Source organism: Amblyraja radiata, chromosome 1, assembly GCF_010909765.2.
Source record: "Amblyraja radiata isolate CabotCenter1 chromosome 1, sAmbRad1.1.pri, whole genome shotgun sequence".
In the NCBI taxonomy this organism is placed as follows: domain Eukaryota; kingdom Metazoa; phylum Chordata; class Chondrichthyes; order Rajiformes; family Rajidae; genus Amblyraja; species Amblyraja radiata.
This window is the reverse complement of record NC_045956.1, coordinates 121,050,425-121,065,477: the sequence shown is the minus strand read 5'-3', so window position 1 is coordinate 121,065,477 and position 15,053 is coordinate 121,050,425. Positions and strand designations below refer to the sequence as shown.

General features: G+C 45.0%; 1 protein-coding gene across 1 annotated transcript in view; it reads left to right on the top strand.

Moving 5' to 3' along the window:
• The window catches only part of ipo11 (importin 11), a 345,030-nt gene that overhangs the window by 207,542 nt on the left and 122,435 nt on the right, over positions 1-15,053 (top strand). Inside the window, 1 exon segment of the mRNA XM_033029972.1 lies at positions 2,506-2,627. Within this exon segment, the coding sequence (XP_032885863.1) occupies positions 2,506-2,627 (122 nt within the window).

Genomic DNA, 15,053 nt, shown 5'->3' with positions numbered 1-15,053 from the left:
GAAATCAAAATTGGGTAGCTGCATTTTCCGTGTAAAAATTATCCCTAATTATCTCCATTCTTTAAATACTGAATAAACTGTTAGAGCAGTGATCTCATAGGTATATCTTCTTGTGAGGCTTTTCTGATTTAGTGTTCTGTCAAGTTTGTCTTCTTTCTTTAATTCTTTAAATCCATTGCTGCTTTGTATCTATTTAAAATGTAAAGATGGGCAAATGTGTCATGAAATATAATACTGCAAGTGATTTTTAATTTAGAAGATTCCTATTTACTCTTGAAGCATTGAAGTATTCCTGAGGCACTAATGTATTAATCGAGCATTCTGCTGATTTATGATTTTAAATTTATATATTTTTTTAATTAATGATAGATTGCTTTGATTTAATTGTCATAATTTTGATGCTTCTGATAACGTTCAATCACCAAGATTGTTTTTCAAGGAATGGAGAATCAAGGATATAATGTAACAACGTAACACCAAAAAACCTTAGACAATAGATTAGGTATCAGAAACAAACATTTCTAAATGCCAGATATATTCAGAAACAACAGTAGTGCAGCAAATTACATTGCTGCTTCATAGCTCCAGAGGTTCGGGTTCAATTCTGAGCTCAGATACTGTCCTTGCAGAGTTTGTACATTCTCCCTATCAGTGCAGATTTCTGTGGGGTAGCCTCACAGATTCCCAACACAGGTTGGCAGGCAATTGGCTGCTCTAAATTACCCCTTTGTGTATGTTGTGGTCAAAAGAATCACAGATGGTGGATATATGAAAGGGAAGGCATGGCTACTTTGAAATGAGGAGGGAAGGGATGAGATTTGTGGGATTGCTCAGCTGGTAGCCGACGTGGATCTAATAGGCCACACGGTCTGTCACAGTAAATAAATAAAACTGATAGTCTAATCCTGGTGATGATGAGTTATTAAAAATAATAATCCAAAGCAAAATATATATCCATTTTGACAAATGTGAAATAATATAAGAATGCCACCCTGAATTTCTTAAAAGCAAATTGTCTAACTAACAATTAAGTATTTTGATGAAATGCCTTTTTTTTTGCTGTTTTGCACATACTCCTTTTCTTTGGGATGTGAATACTCTGGGAAGACCAGGTTATATTGTCCAGGGAGTTGGTGATTAGTTCCTCGTTGACTAACTACTCTCCTTTAGTTCAAGGTGCTCCCATTAAGCTCTAGGGTAAGGAGTTCCAGGATTTGGACTCTGCAATAATGAAGTAGGGACATTTATTTCTGTATTGACTATATAATTTTAAAAGGAACCTGCAAGTCATAATGTTTCCCTGCTGCCCTTGTCCTTCTGATGTATTGGATTGGAAGATATCTTCAGAGTAGAGTAAGTAATAACTGCAGTTCATTCTGAAGGTGGTGCACTCTGTAACAGTGGCAGGAATCAATATTTGGGCTATTGGAAGTGGTGCTACTCAAGATGGCTGCACTCTCCTGGATAGTGTTGAGCTGCTCGAGCATTGCTGGAGCAGTATTCATCAGGCAAATGGAGGACTTGGACTCGTGCCTCACAGTTGATGGAAAAGTTTATGGTCTGGCTAACTGCAAGATATTTAGCCTCGAATGTGCTCTTATGCCTGCACCGTTGATTTGGCTCTGTTTGAGTTTCTGGACTATCATGACTCTGAGAATAGCCAAAAGTAGTGGTCTCTATAATGTACATCAAGGGAAGGTAGTTAGACTCATTTGTTGATAGTCATTCTCCAGAATGTGTGGCAGAAATATTACTTGATACATCAGCCCCTGTCTGAATGCTTTCAGGTATGGATTGTTTCACTTGATGAAGAGCAGATAACAGAATTGAACATTTTGTAATCATTTGTGAATCTTATGATGGAAGGAATGGCATGATGTTGCAATTGCAGATGGTTGCGCCCAGGACATGACTGCATTAATGTTTTGGGCAATTGACAATTAATCTCCAATTGTTGTTTTAAAGTGTGTTTTATTAAAGAGAAGTAAAATCATTAAATAGATATATTTAAAATTAAGGTAAATACTGCATTCAGTCATGTAAAGTACCGCAGAACTGATACGTTGTCCAGCAAGTGGAATTTCAGATGTATTAAAATCAAACTAAGATGATGTTTTAATCATAGCACATGTTTCATTGTAACTTTGTTTACGGATGTCAGACCATGGTAAATTTGACTAATGACTTTCACAGGGATGTTGTACAGTACGACAGAACTGAAGAGTCTAGGTAGCTGTTTTTGTCTTTTTACCCTAATTATTAAAGACATGTTCACTGTTTTCTGATTAGAATTGGATTGCCAGAAAGCACGTTTCTCTTTTAGCTTTCCAGTCTCATTTTGGTTTCAACATTTAATCCACTCACAATTATAGTTGTACATCATGCATAATATTTTTATTCATATTTAGCACTAATAAGCTGAAGATTTAAATAAAAATCTGTCCATTGTTATGCCATTTAATCTTAATTGAAACAATGAGTTCATTGACTTTGTCTTCTTTATAGATGGATCAGCTTCTTGGCAATTTAATTGAGATGTGGGTTGAGCGAATGGACAACATTACACAACCAGAGAGACGAAAGCTTTCTGCATTGGCATTACTTTCACTCTTGCCATCAGAAAACAGGCAAGTTTGTCTTCCTTATGCTACAATACAAAGCCATCCATATAGTCTTCAGTGTCTTGATTAAAGTTGGTACAGGTGCACAACCTTTTATCCGAAGATCCAAATAACGAAAACCTCCGAATAGCGGCCATTTTTTCGGTCCTTGAAGAAAGGTCCTTGAAAACGTTCACCGAGGGCGGCCCGCAGAGGTGACAGCGGAACCTCCGGTCGGTCCTCGAAGAAAGGGGAACTAAATCCCCATTCATAAAAGAGAAGGTGAGGGTATATTGCGCGGGAGGGTTAATAATTGACAATATGCTGCTGCCTGCCCGCTGAGTTAAAAAGTTCCCACGGTAGACTCACGATATACAGTGTATCGTGAGTCTTGCGTGGGAACTTTTTAACTCAGCGGGCAGGCAGCAGATTGTCGCTCCCTTCAGTTTCACCCCACCTACACCCCTCTGCTTCCCGGCCATGTGTGTGACCCCTTCCCTCCCCTCTCCAGCTCCCCGCCCATTGCACCAGCGCGGGGGCTTTGCGCTGTCTTCATGTCGGCGATAACAGGTCAGTGCCAGTCACCGGAGACGTCAGGAGCAACGGGACACCGACCCCCAGGCCCACTGCAAGCACGGAGATCCCAGAGACCCACAGCCAACAGCAGCCCAGCCCAGCCCCGCTCCAACTACAGAGGAACCTGGGTTGCGGATGACGGGGCGCAGCTCGGGGCGTCGTAGGGGCCCATCAGGGAGCGGGTTCCTGTTGGTCTTGACGTCTCCGGCCACCTGCCATCCTCCGGGAACTGTACCGCCCTTGCAGGAGAGTGGGGTTGTTTGCAGTTGCAGAGGGAGGGGGCAAGGGCGGTACAGTTCCCAGTCTCAGCTCCAGTCCAGGGGGGTGGCCGGAGACGTCAGGACCAACGGGACACCGACCCCCAGGCCCACTGCAAGCACGGAGATCCCAGAGACCCGCAGCCAGCAGCAACTCCAGCCCAGCCCCGCTCCAACTCCAGAGGAACACGTAGGGGCAGAAGCTGATGGTGTGCAAGGTACGTCTTGTTCTTGGGGTGGCGGATGAGGGGGCGCAGCTCGGGCTGTGGGCAAACAGCCACTTGTCGCCGTAGCGGCCCATCGGGGAGCGGATTCCTCTGGAGTTGGAGGGGGAGGGGGGTATTGTGCTGTTTGATCGCCCCCTGCTATCCCAGGGACAGGGAGACACAGCGGCTTTTTAGACTGGTGGGCAATCACTTCCAAAGTTCTGCCCACACAGTCAGTACACCTCTCCTACACTGCATTTCATACAAACATTTATTCTGCAAGAAAAAACTACATTGAAGACTCAAACTCGCGACCGAGTTTACTGCCGGGATCAAGGCGCAAACTCGCGACCTTGCGGATATGAGCCGAGCACTCTACCACTGACCAGCCATTAAAATCTACGCTAAAAAAATTCCATTCCGAAGACCGACAAATTCTGAATTACGAAAAGTGGCTGGTCCCAAGGCTTTCGGATAAAAGGTTGTGCACCTGTACTTACTTGACATGCCAGTTGAAAGTGCCTAAAGCTTTAGCTGGTTAGGTGATTGTTATTGAGTGATTCACAGTGGAAGCTGGTTTAAGATCTGCTATTGATTTAAAGTGTGTTGTTGACTTTACAACATTGTTTTGTGTAGGTGTGATTGTTTTAAGTGTTCCATTTAAAAAAAAATGAAACAAAGATCATTCACAAAAGATATTGTTGGTTTGGAACACATGGACACATTTATCTGTTTTGTAGTAAATGCCTACTATTTTCTGTGTGCTTAAGCAAAGCAAGAATTTCATTGTCCTATACAGGGACACATGACAATAAATTCACTTAAACTTGAATAGTGTGAATTGAATTTTATGGCAATTGGAACATTTTATAGGGAATGAGTCAGCTTTCACTTGTTAAGTCGAGGTGCAAGACTGGTTTAAGTTCAATTAGTAATCCTCTAATGATGAGATAAGATAACATGTTTAAGCATTTAAAGATAAATGCTTGTGTTGTACTTCCGGTGGTGCTGGTGCCAGCAGCCTCCACCTACAGCCCGGTATCTTTTTGTTTTTTTGTTTATTTAGTTATGTAAAAGTGTGTTTTTTTGTGGGTTTTTTTGTGTTTTGATGTGGGGGAAGAGGGCACGGTGCGGGGGATACCGTCCTTCAGCCGCTTCCTGGTGAAGACGCGACTATTATTCGAGTCGCGTCCTCGCCCCCCCCCCCCCCCCCCCAGCGGCCTACCTACTGGATTGGCGCGGCCTTTCCTGCCTGGATTGTCCAGAGCTCCAGCAGCGGCGGGACAGCGCTGATACATCGCAGGGCTGGCGATGCCTTACCGGGGATCGCCGTCTGGAGCCCGGAGTGCTGGACCTGCTGCACCGACATCATGGAGCTGCGGTTTGCGGAGCTCCCAACGCGGGCGGCGCTGATGGACAGCGCGGGGTCCTGCGACTCTGCCCGGCTCGGCCTGCGGACTCGGGAGCTGCGGACACGGGAGCTGCGGACTCGGGAGCTGCGGACTCCGGCTGCGGGAGGCGGCTGATCAGGAGGTCCGGGCTGCTGAGGAGGAGGATGTTCACCGTCGGGGTTCGGCGTCGGCGTTCCACCAGCCCGGCGTGAGGGCCTGAACATCGGGCCACCCGGGGTGGCGACTGCGGGTGCTAGGAAGGCCTCGACCACGAGTGAACATCTGGGAAGAACGGAGGGGAGGCTGGCTGGACTATGGTGCCTTCCTCACCTTGGTGCCACTGTGTTATGTTGTGTCGTGGACTTTCACTGTTTGTGCTTTTTTTTAAATTCTATTTTATTTTTAATATGTTTTATTATTTATTATTATTTATTTATTTTTTATTTTTATGATACTGCCTGTAAGGGAAATTCATTTTGTTGTCTCTAACTGAGACAATGACAATAAATTTGAATACAATACAATACAATACAATACAATACAAATGGCTTGTTTGGTACATGTTTCCTCAAGCAAATGGAAGAGATGTGTGCAAATGAACATTGACCTCAAAAATAATGGGACTGGTGAAATAGTCAGGGAAAACTGCCACTGTAATAGCCTGATTCAGAAAAGGAAGAGAGGCAACTATAGGTGTGTTAGCCTTGTGCAGCTGCTACACTAAATTCATTTACTGCTGTCTCTTGCGAGAAAAATAAGAGTCAGTTATTATGGTGGTAACATTTGGAAAATCATAACCTAATCAAATAGCATCAGCATGCCTTCCTGAAGGGAAATTGCATGTGTCAAATTTGTTTGGGTTTTTAGTAGGTCGTGAACAGAAAAGATAAAGGGAAACCAGAAGATGTATTTGGACTTTCAGAAAGTATTCATCAAGATGCCTCGGAAAACATCAACTCACAAGACCGCTGTTAGAAGCAATGATTTAGCAAGCATTGAGGATTATCGGATGGGTAGTGAGTAGGGATAAAGATGTCATTTTCAGATTGGCATCCCGTAACTAGTAGGGTACTGCATGGATCAGTGCAAGAACTGCAACTGTTTCCAATCTATTTTGATTACTTGATGGAAGGAAGCAAAGATACAACAGTTACATTTTTGGCCAACCCAACATTACAACAGATTATGGAAGTTTGGTAGATTATGTGAAGGGGCAAAATGTTATGGATGCAGTGTATCATGAGGAAAATATGAAGTTGTTTATTTTGGAAGGAGAAAATCAAAAGGAGAAATTTAAATGGAGAAAATTGCAGTGATTTTGGTTGGGGGTTTTTGCATGAAAGACCTACATGTGTGCTGGCTTTCTGCAACAAGGATGGCTAATGCAACATTAGTCCTTACTTTACAGGGGTTGAAATATATAACTAGGGAAGCTTTATGGTACTGTACAGCACACAAGTAGGGACTCAATGGAATTGGAAGAATAGAAGGTATCTCATTGAAACATATAAGATTCTTTGTAAATTAGAAAGGATAAATGGTGAGAGGATGTTTCTTCTCAAGGACGAATCCAGCACCAAACGGTATGACCTCAAATAATGGGGTGCCCATATAAGACTGGGATGAAGAAAAATGTTTTCTCTCAGAGCATAATGAGTCTTTTAAATTGGCCACTGAGAGCTGTGGGGGCTGAGATAGATTTTAAAGCAGTAAATAAATGAATCAATGATTATGGGGAAAAAGGCAGGAAAGTGTGCAGAACTTTCAAGACAGCCAATAATGTATTGAATGGTGGCACAAGCTCAAGGGGCTAAATAGCTTACTCCAGCTCATTGTACTTCTGTTCAAGTGGTCTGCACTGTAGTTTTCTTTAATTTGTATTTGGTTTCAAAATCAAGTCATGATTTGAATGTTAGGCAAAAATATTGAGATCATCTCGTCAGCTGACTGCTGATTTAAAAGAAATCGGCCTCACAGATTGAGTGGCCTTTGTGATGTGGATGTATCTGTTCCGATATGATTCGAAATTTGACTGAGCCAAATTGCGGCCTGAGCCATCCAATAACAATAATGGTATCAAGCAGTCTAGGTAGTGAAATGAGAAGTGAAAAATATTTTACAGGAAAAAAAACCCTGAAAATTACAGACAAGATTAGGCAAAAGCTGAAATTGTTCTTGGTATTCGAATGTCATTAAATGCCATGAATTTTGCTAGAGATACATCTTTTATTGCCAGGTCCTGTGTATTACACGCTAATAATGATGTCAAAGAGAAAATGTACGGAGAATCAAATATCATCAGTCACATATCACATGGATAAATTGTGGCCACTCAAAGCAATAATCTCAATAATCTGAGCACTCTGATCTTTTAAACCTCCGCATTGTGATACCTATCTATTTAGTAAAGAGAACAGGACTTGGAACAATATTATTTGCCTATGCAATTTACAGGCATTAAAATTAGCGGAACTATTTCTTACAGCTGTTTGCATAGAGAATATAGTGATTACAAAATGATATACTGTACAATATATGACATTGCATAATAGCCTTAAATGTTTCTTTTGTTTATCTTCCATAAGAAAATATACCATGAATAATCTAATTTTACTGCCTTGTCACAGTAGCTGACTTCATATTTCATCACCTACTTGAAATGGAGAAGGCTAATCTTTTTTTCAGATTTATGCATTGTAAATCTCATGATAAAGCCAACAATTATTTACAATCCCAAATAGCCCTCAAGATGGTAGTAGTGAGCTGCTTTCTTAAATTGTTACATTCCAGCGAAGGAATTGTCACAATGCTATTGAGTAGGAAGTTAGAGAAAGAAAAAAAATCCAGATTTTAATGAAATTGTTAATCCATCCACAACCTATGTTGGTGAGGTATTTATCAAAAATGCTTCAGTTACTTCTCAGCGGTTCCAGCGTACTGATTGCTAAGTGGCAGATCAAGTAGGCAGGTAGCTCTTTCTCATAATCTTAACATTCTCCACACTTGCTGAAAAGGCAGTAGTGTTTTGACTCCAGGCATCTTTCTCAACATTTGAACCATTTGGATTTCTCTGTGCCTCTTAATAGTTATTTTGACTGTCTTGTTCTTAACCGTGTGTTCATCTTGCGTATTTATCGAATACTTGGAGATCTCAGATTTTTCCTAGAGCACAGAAATTGTTGATGGCCTTCCCCATATCTTGAACTTAATATGTTTTCTGAAAACATCATTTTTCAGTTTAACCTGCAGGTCTGCTTTAGCAGCTGCTGTTTGTGCATTTCAAGTCAAGGTGGAAAACTGTCTGACAAACCTTGTCCTAAAGGCAGCATAACTGTCAAAGATCAAGAAACCTTTGATGTTCTTACTACAGGTGCACAACCTTTTATCCGAAAGCCTTGGGACCAGACACTTGTCGGATTTCGGAATTTTTCGGATTTCCGAATGGAAGATTTTTAGCGTAGATTAGGTAGGTAGCGCGGGCGGCTTGAAAAGTCTGGAGCAGCTGACTCCTCCCCGGAGACCGGGGAATCATTGCATATATGTTAGTCAGTTAGTTTGGAGGGATTTTAGGTGGTGGGGGGGGGTGAAGGGGGAAACTTTAATTCTTAGTCCCCTACCTGGTCGGAGAGGCGGGGAGCGGGCAATGCCTTACCGTGTCGCCGTGCAGTAAGCTACGGAGTGCTGTGGCCGCCGACTCCCAACATCGCGGAGCTGGGGGCTGCGGGCGTCCGGCCGCGGTTGGAGCTCCGACCCCGGCAACTCTACCCCTGGCTGCGCGGCGCTCCAAATTCAGCGCGGCCCGCGGCCGGACGCCCGCAGCCTCAGCGCCGCGATGTTGGGAGTCGGCGACGTCGCAGCGCTGGGATACCAGCAGGGAGCGGGCAATGCCTTACCGGGTCGCCGTGCGGTAAACTCCGGAGCGCTGTGGCCGCCGACACACAACATGTCGGCGGCCACAGCGGTGCTGGGGCTGCGGGCGTCCGGCCGCGGGCCGCGCTTGATTTGGAGCGCCGCGCAGCCAGGGGTAGAGTTGCCGGGGTCGGAGCTACAACCGGCGCCGCCCGCGGCCGGACGCCCGCAGCCCCAGCTGGGAGTCGGCGGCCACAGCGCTCCGGAGCTTACTGCACGGCGACCCGGTAAGGCATTGACCGCTCCCCGCCTCTCCGACCAGGTAGGGGACTAAGAATTAAAGTTTCCCCCTTCACATAAAAGCCCTCCAAACTAACTGACTAACATTTAAGCAATGATTTACAGATGTTTAAGTGTCTCCCCGGTCTCCGGGGAGGAGGCAGCCGCTACAGTAGTACAGACCTGGGTTGACCGTGGGTCGTTTCGGGTCCAGTCTGGCGCCAAACGCGAGCTTTGGTGTGCAGACGACATCCTGGAAAAAATGGCCGGTTTTCTGAGTTTTTCGGTTTCCGGAACTCCGGATAAAAGGTTGTGCACCTGTATCAACATTTTCATAATCATTTGATTTCCTTGTGTAAACGGCTACCTTATTCAGCTTTCTTTTCTTGAACTTTTATCAGATATTTTCTATTCAGTTTGCTCTTTTTGCCATGCATTTGATAACATCGTGAGCATCATCTTCCCAGGGACAAAGACATATTATTTATGTCCTAAGATCCCAAATATGTTCCTACTAATAAGCAGACTTGGCATATTTTGGCATATCAGACCATTGTCTACCATTTGGAAGCATTACAACTCCAAACCAGTTTCATAAATGATGGGAAGAGTCTTGTGAGTCATTGGTTGAGATACTTGCTACATATACCTTGCTCAGTAAACAAACCATTTAGCTACATGGTCAATTGGAGGGTCATTGCTGACACTTAGGAGATTAACATAGAGGGACCAAGCAGAAACTGCAGCGGGAACGGACAAGACAGTGTTTTGGGTTGGAACCGTTCTGCTTGTTGAGGTTGGGAAAGATGCAAGTGTTTACATGGGAAAAGAGTCTAGTCCAGTAGAAATTGTTCATTATATTTATGCCTAGGATCTTTGAAGATCTCGGCTATTTCCACTTCGGCAGTATTGATTTGAGCATGTATTCCACTTGCTACCTGATGTTAATAACTAGTTCCTTCGTCTTGCATGCCGTTGAGAAAGAGGTTGTTGTCTGGACACCATATTCCTAAACTCTCTATCTCAATCCTGTACTTCGTCTCATCATTGTTTGAAATGCCGATACATGATTGTTGTGGCATCTGCAAACTTGTAGATGGAGTAAGAGCAGAATTTGGCCACACAGTCATGAGTGTGTAAGGCAGGGGTCGGTCGGCAATCTTGTTCTGCATAGGGGCCAGGACCCATGTCTGTGAGTGGATGGCGGGCCACATCTATCGCCATAGTTAATAAATGGAGGTAATAATAATACATACTAACTAAACTTTGACTTATATTTATATATTTAAGCAATATTATGTCTACTGAACATAACAGTTAGTTTGAGACACTGGTATTGAAACTACCCTCACCCCTCTCTGTCCTAAACTTCATGCAGACCCTTTGTTACCATTTCTTCCACCTTCCCCCATTCACTCACTCTCTTCCCCCCCATTCACTCTCTCTGCTCCCCCCCCCACGCTCCCCCCCCCACGCTCCCCCCCCCCACGCTCCCCCCCACGCTCCCCCCCCACACTCCCCCCCCACGCTCCCCCCCCCACCCTCCCCCCCCCCCGCTCCCCCCCCCCTCGCTCCACCCCCCTCGCTCCACCCCCCTCGCTCCACCCCCCACGCTCCACCCCCCACGCTCCACCCCCCACGCTCCACCCCCCCACGCTCCACCCCCCCACGCTCCACCCCCCCACGCTCCACCCCCACGCTCCACCCCCCCACGCTCCACCCCCACGCTCCACCTCCACCCCCACGCTCCACCCCCACGCTCCACCCCCACGCTCCCCCCCCTCGCTCCCCCCCTCGCTCCCCCCCCCTCGCTCCACCCCCACTCTCCAAACCCACCTCGCTTCCCACCCCCTCGCCCACCCCCCACATCCACCCCCCACCTCCACCCCCTCCTCGCTCCACCCCCCTAGCTCCACCCCCCTCGCTCCCCCCCCTCGCTCCACCCCCTCGCTCCACCCCCTCGCTCCACCCCCCTCTCTCCAACCCCCTCGCTCCACCCCTCGCTCCTACCCCCTCGCTCTCCCCCGACCCTCTCCCACTCCTCTCATCCCCTCAGCCTCCCCCTCAGCTCCCACCATCGCTCCCCCCCTCCTCCTCTCCCTCTCCTCTCCCCCCCTTCCCCCTCCCCCCTCTCCCCCTCTCTCCCCTCCTCCCGCTCCCCCCATCTCCCTCCTCATCCCTCTCTCCCCCCACTCTCTCCTCCACCCTCCCCTCTCTCCTCCTTCCCCCCTCTCTCCTTCTCTTTCCCCGATTTCCTCTCCACCTCTCCCTCTCCTCCCTTCTCTCCTCCATCCCCTCCCTCCCCACCTCCTTCTCCCTCCTCTCCAAAGTCCAGCCCCGACCATTTACCGCTGGATTCCAGTCCGCCGTGTCCACACGAACCAACTGCCAGCAGTGCCTCCATCTTTGAGGAGAGCGGCCCTGGCCCTGACCCTCCCCCGGGTGAAGCGCGGGGACGGATGGTTCTGGGGCGTGCTGAGCACCAGGCACCGCAGCCACTGCAACCACACTTTTACTTCAGTGGAACCGCGTCCACCAATCCAACTAACCTTTTGCCCAGTTCGTGGGATTATATCAGTTCTGAGTTTTTGTATCAGCAAACAGGATTGCTAGGAACATTAAAGCAAGTCTTTATGTCGCTGGCCAACAGTATTACATAGTGTAAAGAAGTCTAGATGACAGAAAAAAAAATGCCTGCGGGCGGGATGATTTCTAGTTATGGGCCGGATCCGACCCGTGGGCCGTAGGTCACCGACTCCTGATGTAAGGAGGATAATAAGGAGCTGGGAACCAGTATTGAGAATTATCGTGGGGGATGTTTTTTCATCTATCCTTACTGATTGTGTTCTAGGGGCAGGATGTTGAGGAGCCATTTGTAAAGGGGTTGCTAACTCCAAAGGTGTTTGGGGATGAGTTTGGTTGCTGTTATGATGTTGAAGTCAGAGCTATAACCAAGAAACAGGAATCTGACACCTAAATCCTTGTTATCCAAATGTTCCAAGGATGAATGAAGGGTCATAGATATGCCATCTGCTGTGAACCTGTCATGACAGTAGGCAAATGTTGGTGTATCAAGGCTGGAATTAATATGTGCCACCATCAGTCTCTCAAAGCTTCATGATGTTAGATGTCAGAGCTGGAAGATGGTCATTAAGCCAATCTGCTTTGCTTTTCTTTTGCACCGGGATGATAGTCGTCATCTTAAGCAGGTGGGAATCTCAGGATGGAGTAGGGAAGATTAAAAATGTCCACACATTCTGGTTGCAACATTTCAGAAATTCTGAGAAAACCTGGGCTTCACCCTATTGCTAGCTAGCACCTGTTTGAGTTGGAGAAGATGTGAGATAGAGATGGTCAAATTAATGTGTCTAGTTGGAAACTGTACTCATCAATGAGAGAGTTGAGAACACACAGAGTGAGCATTAAAAAGAACTAAATGTGACATGATGAAGTTGTTTTTTCATGCAAAAGTGAATGGTATCTGAAATTCATTATCCTAAAGAATGGTGGAGACAGCTTCAATTGTGGCTTTGAGAAATGAATTGGATCAATACTTGAAAACAAAAAATAAACTGCCGAGCTTTGAATGCAGAGCCAGCAAAGCAAGAGGAAACACGATGAGCTACACTCTGCTTGCTGAGCTAGGAAGTGCTCAGATCGCCAAAATATCTTGTGCTTTTACCATTCTATGAATTTGTGACTTGATTAAGGTAATGTGGTGCAAGGTCACACCTTATAAGAAACCTAGCCACACCCACAGAAAGGGAGCCACAGAGCTGAATTTATAGATGTGTCAATTCCCTCGGGCCCATATCCCTCTAAACTATTCCTATCCATGTGTGTGTCCAGGTATCTTTTAAATGTTGTAATTGTACACGTTTCAACTACTTCATCTGGCGGCTCCTTCCATATACGCACCAATTTCTACGTGAAAATGTTGCCCCTCAGGTCCCTTTTAAATCTTTCCCGTTTCACCGTAAACATATGCCCTCGAGTTTTTGACTCGCATATCCCTGCAAAGGACTGTGGATGTTCTCCATATCTGTGCCCTTCATGATTTTATGTACCTCTACATGGTCACCCTTCAATCTACTATTGCTCCAGAGAAAAGAGTCCTAACTTATCCCCTTATAACTCAAACATTCCAGTCCAACTCAAGCAATAACATTTGCATGTTAGATGCAATAACCACAGTACATGATAACAGTAAATATAGTGTTGTGAATTCTGTCTAGTTTAACATTTCATTTGTAACATTGGTACATTATTAGAAATTAAAACTTGGTCAGTTTCTTGAACCTTCCATTGTAGTTGACATTTCCCAATGTTCCAAGTCACTTGCAGTCAGATCTCCTGCTCTCACTTTCAATATGCCTATTGTTCTATTTTTCTATCTACATTTTCCCCTTTCTGACAAAATACTGTGAGAACCTCTTCGCATCGTATACCGTGTCGTGGTGAAAAGGCTTGCGTGCCCCCATGATTCTGAGAGCAATGCCGTCGGAAACGCCAGCTTCTGGTAGAGCCACCCATGGCGGTAAGGTCGAGGATGAGGGTCCAGACTAAGAACGATCCAACCTACAAGACCTCTACGGCGGACCAGGCGGACAAAGTTATCTTGTACTCAACGGCTGTGAAGGTGGATGTAGGCTGCAACAGATCTATCAGCTCCAATCGTCTTGGCTCCCTTGCCATTGGAATCAGTTGATTGATTTGTGAAGGACCGTGTGCTTCTTGGAGTGCAACATCAAGTACACGTTAAACAAACACAAGCACAGGCGTCTTCGTTCTGTGAGCAGTAGAATTAGAAGAAAAGAGAAGAAAACGGAAAGAGAGGCAGCAACAACCAAAGCTCGATCTGCCGTTTGGAATTCTCCTGAATGCCGATGAACTTTCAAAGCCAGGATTGGATTCATAAGCCACCTGAGAGTCCGTAAAAACAACAGAACATAGACCATCATCCTCAACCTCGAGGGACAGCCACGAAGACTGTGAGAAGCCTTTGGAAGGATATGCAAGTTATTCAGTCCTTGTTTACTGCAAACTTCTAATAGTCATTGATCACCCTAATTGATTAAAATTAGATTGGACAGAAGCATATTCAAAATATATTTAGATTGATTTAGTTAGTTTGGCCTTTCAGTGATTTTGTTAACTTTACATGCTTGATTTATTGTTTTATGTTTTTAGATTCCTTGCTGGATATTGTAATTCTGCGCTTGCGATTGATTCATATATTCTCTATATAATTATGAAATCAAGTATAATTAAAACATTTTTGTAAGTAATAGGTTTTCAAGAAAGTTATCGGTTAATGAAGATGTGGGACAAGTTTGAAATCTACTGAACACCACATCTGGCAGCATGTTCCAGGCAAAAAAAAGTGTAAAAAAAATTCTGTCACTGCACATCCCCTTTAAATTTGTCCATCTCACTTTAATATTATGTCCTCTAGTCTTTGGCATTTCCACCATGGAAAAAGGTTCAGTCCCTATTTATGCCTCGCATACGTTTATATGCTTCTATCAGGTGTGCCCTCCCCCCCCCCCCCTTGACTTCCAGCAGATCTTCCATATTTGTGTATGTTCAAGAGGGAATTTATTAGTCAGCAATATTAGGCTTCATGTTTTTTTTGTTCTTTTTGTTTGAATTAGTAAGGGTGTCGGGGGAGTCATGATTGAATGGGAGTAAACTTGATGGGCTGAATGGCCTAATTCTGCTTCTAGAACTTATGAAACCTTACAGCTATGGACTATTTTGCCTTTGAAAATTTGTGAAGGTACAAATATTCACAAATTTCAGAATAAGTTGTTATTGGTTGATAAGGGTTAGATTAGATAAAATAAAATAGGCTAATGGCACATTCAAGCCACAACATAATTGGCTCTAATATTG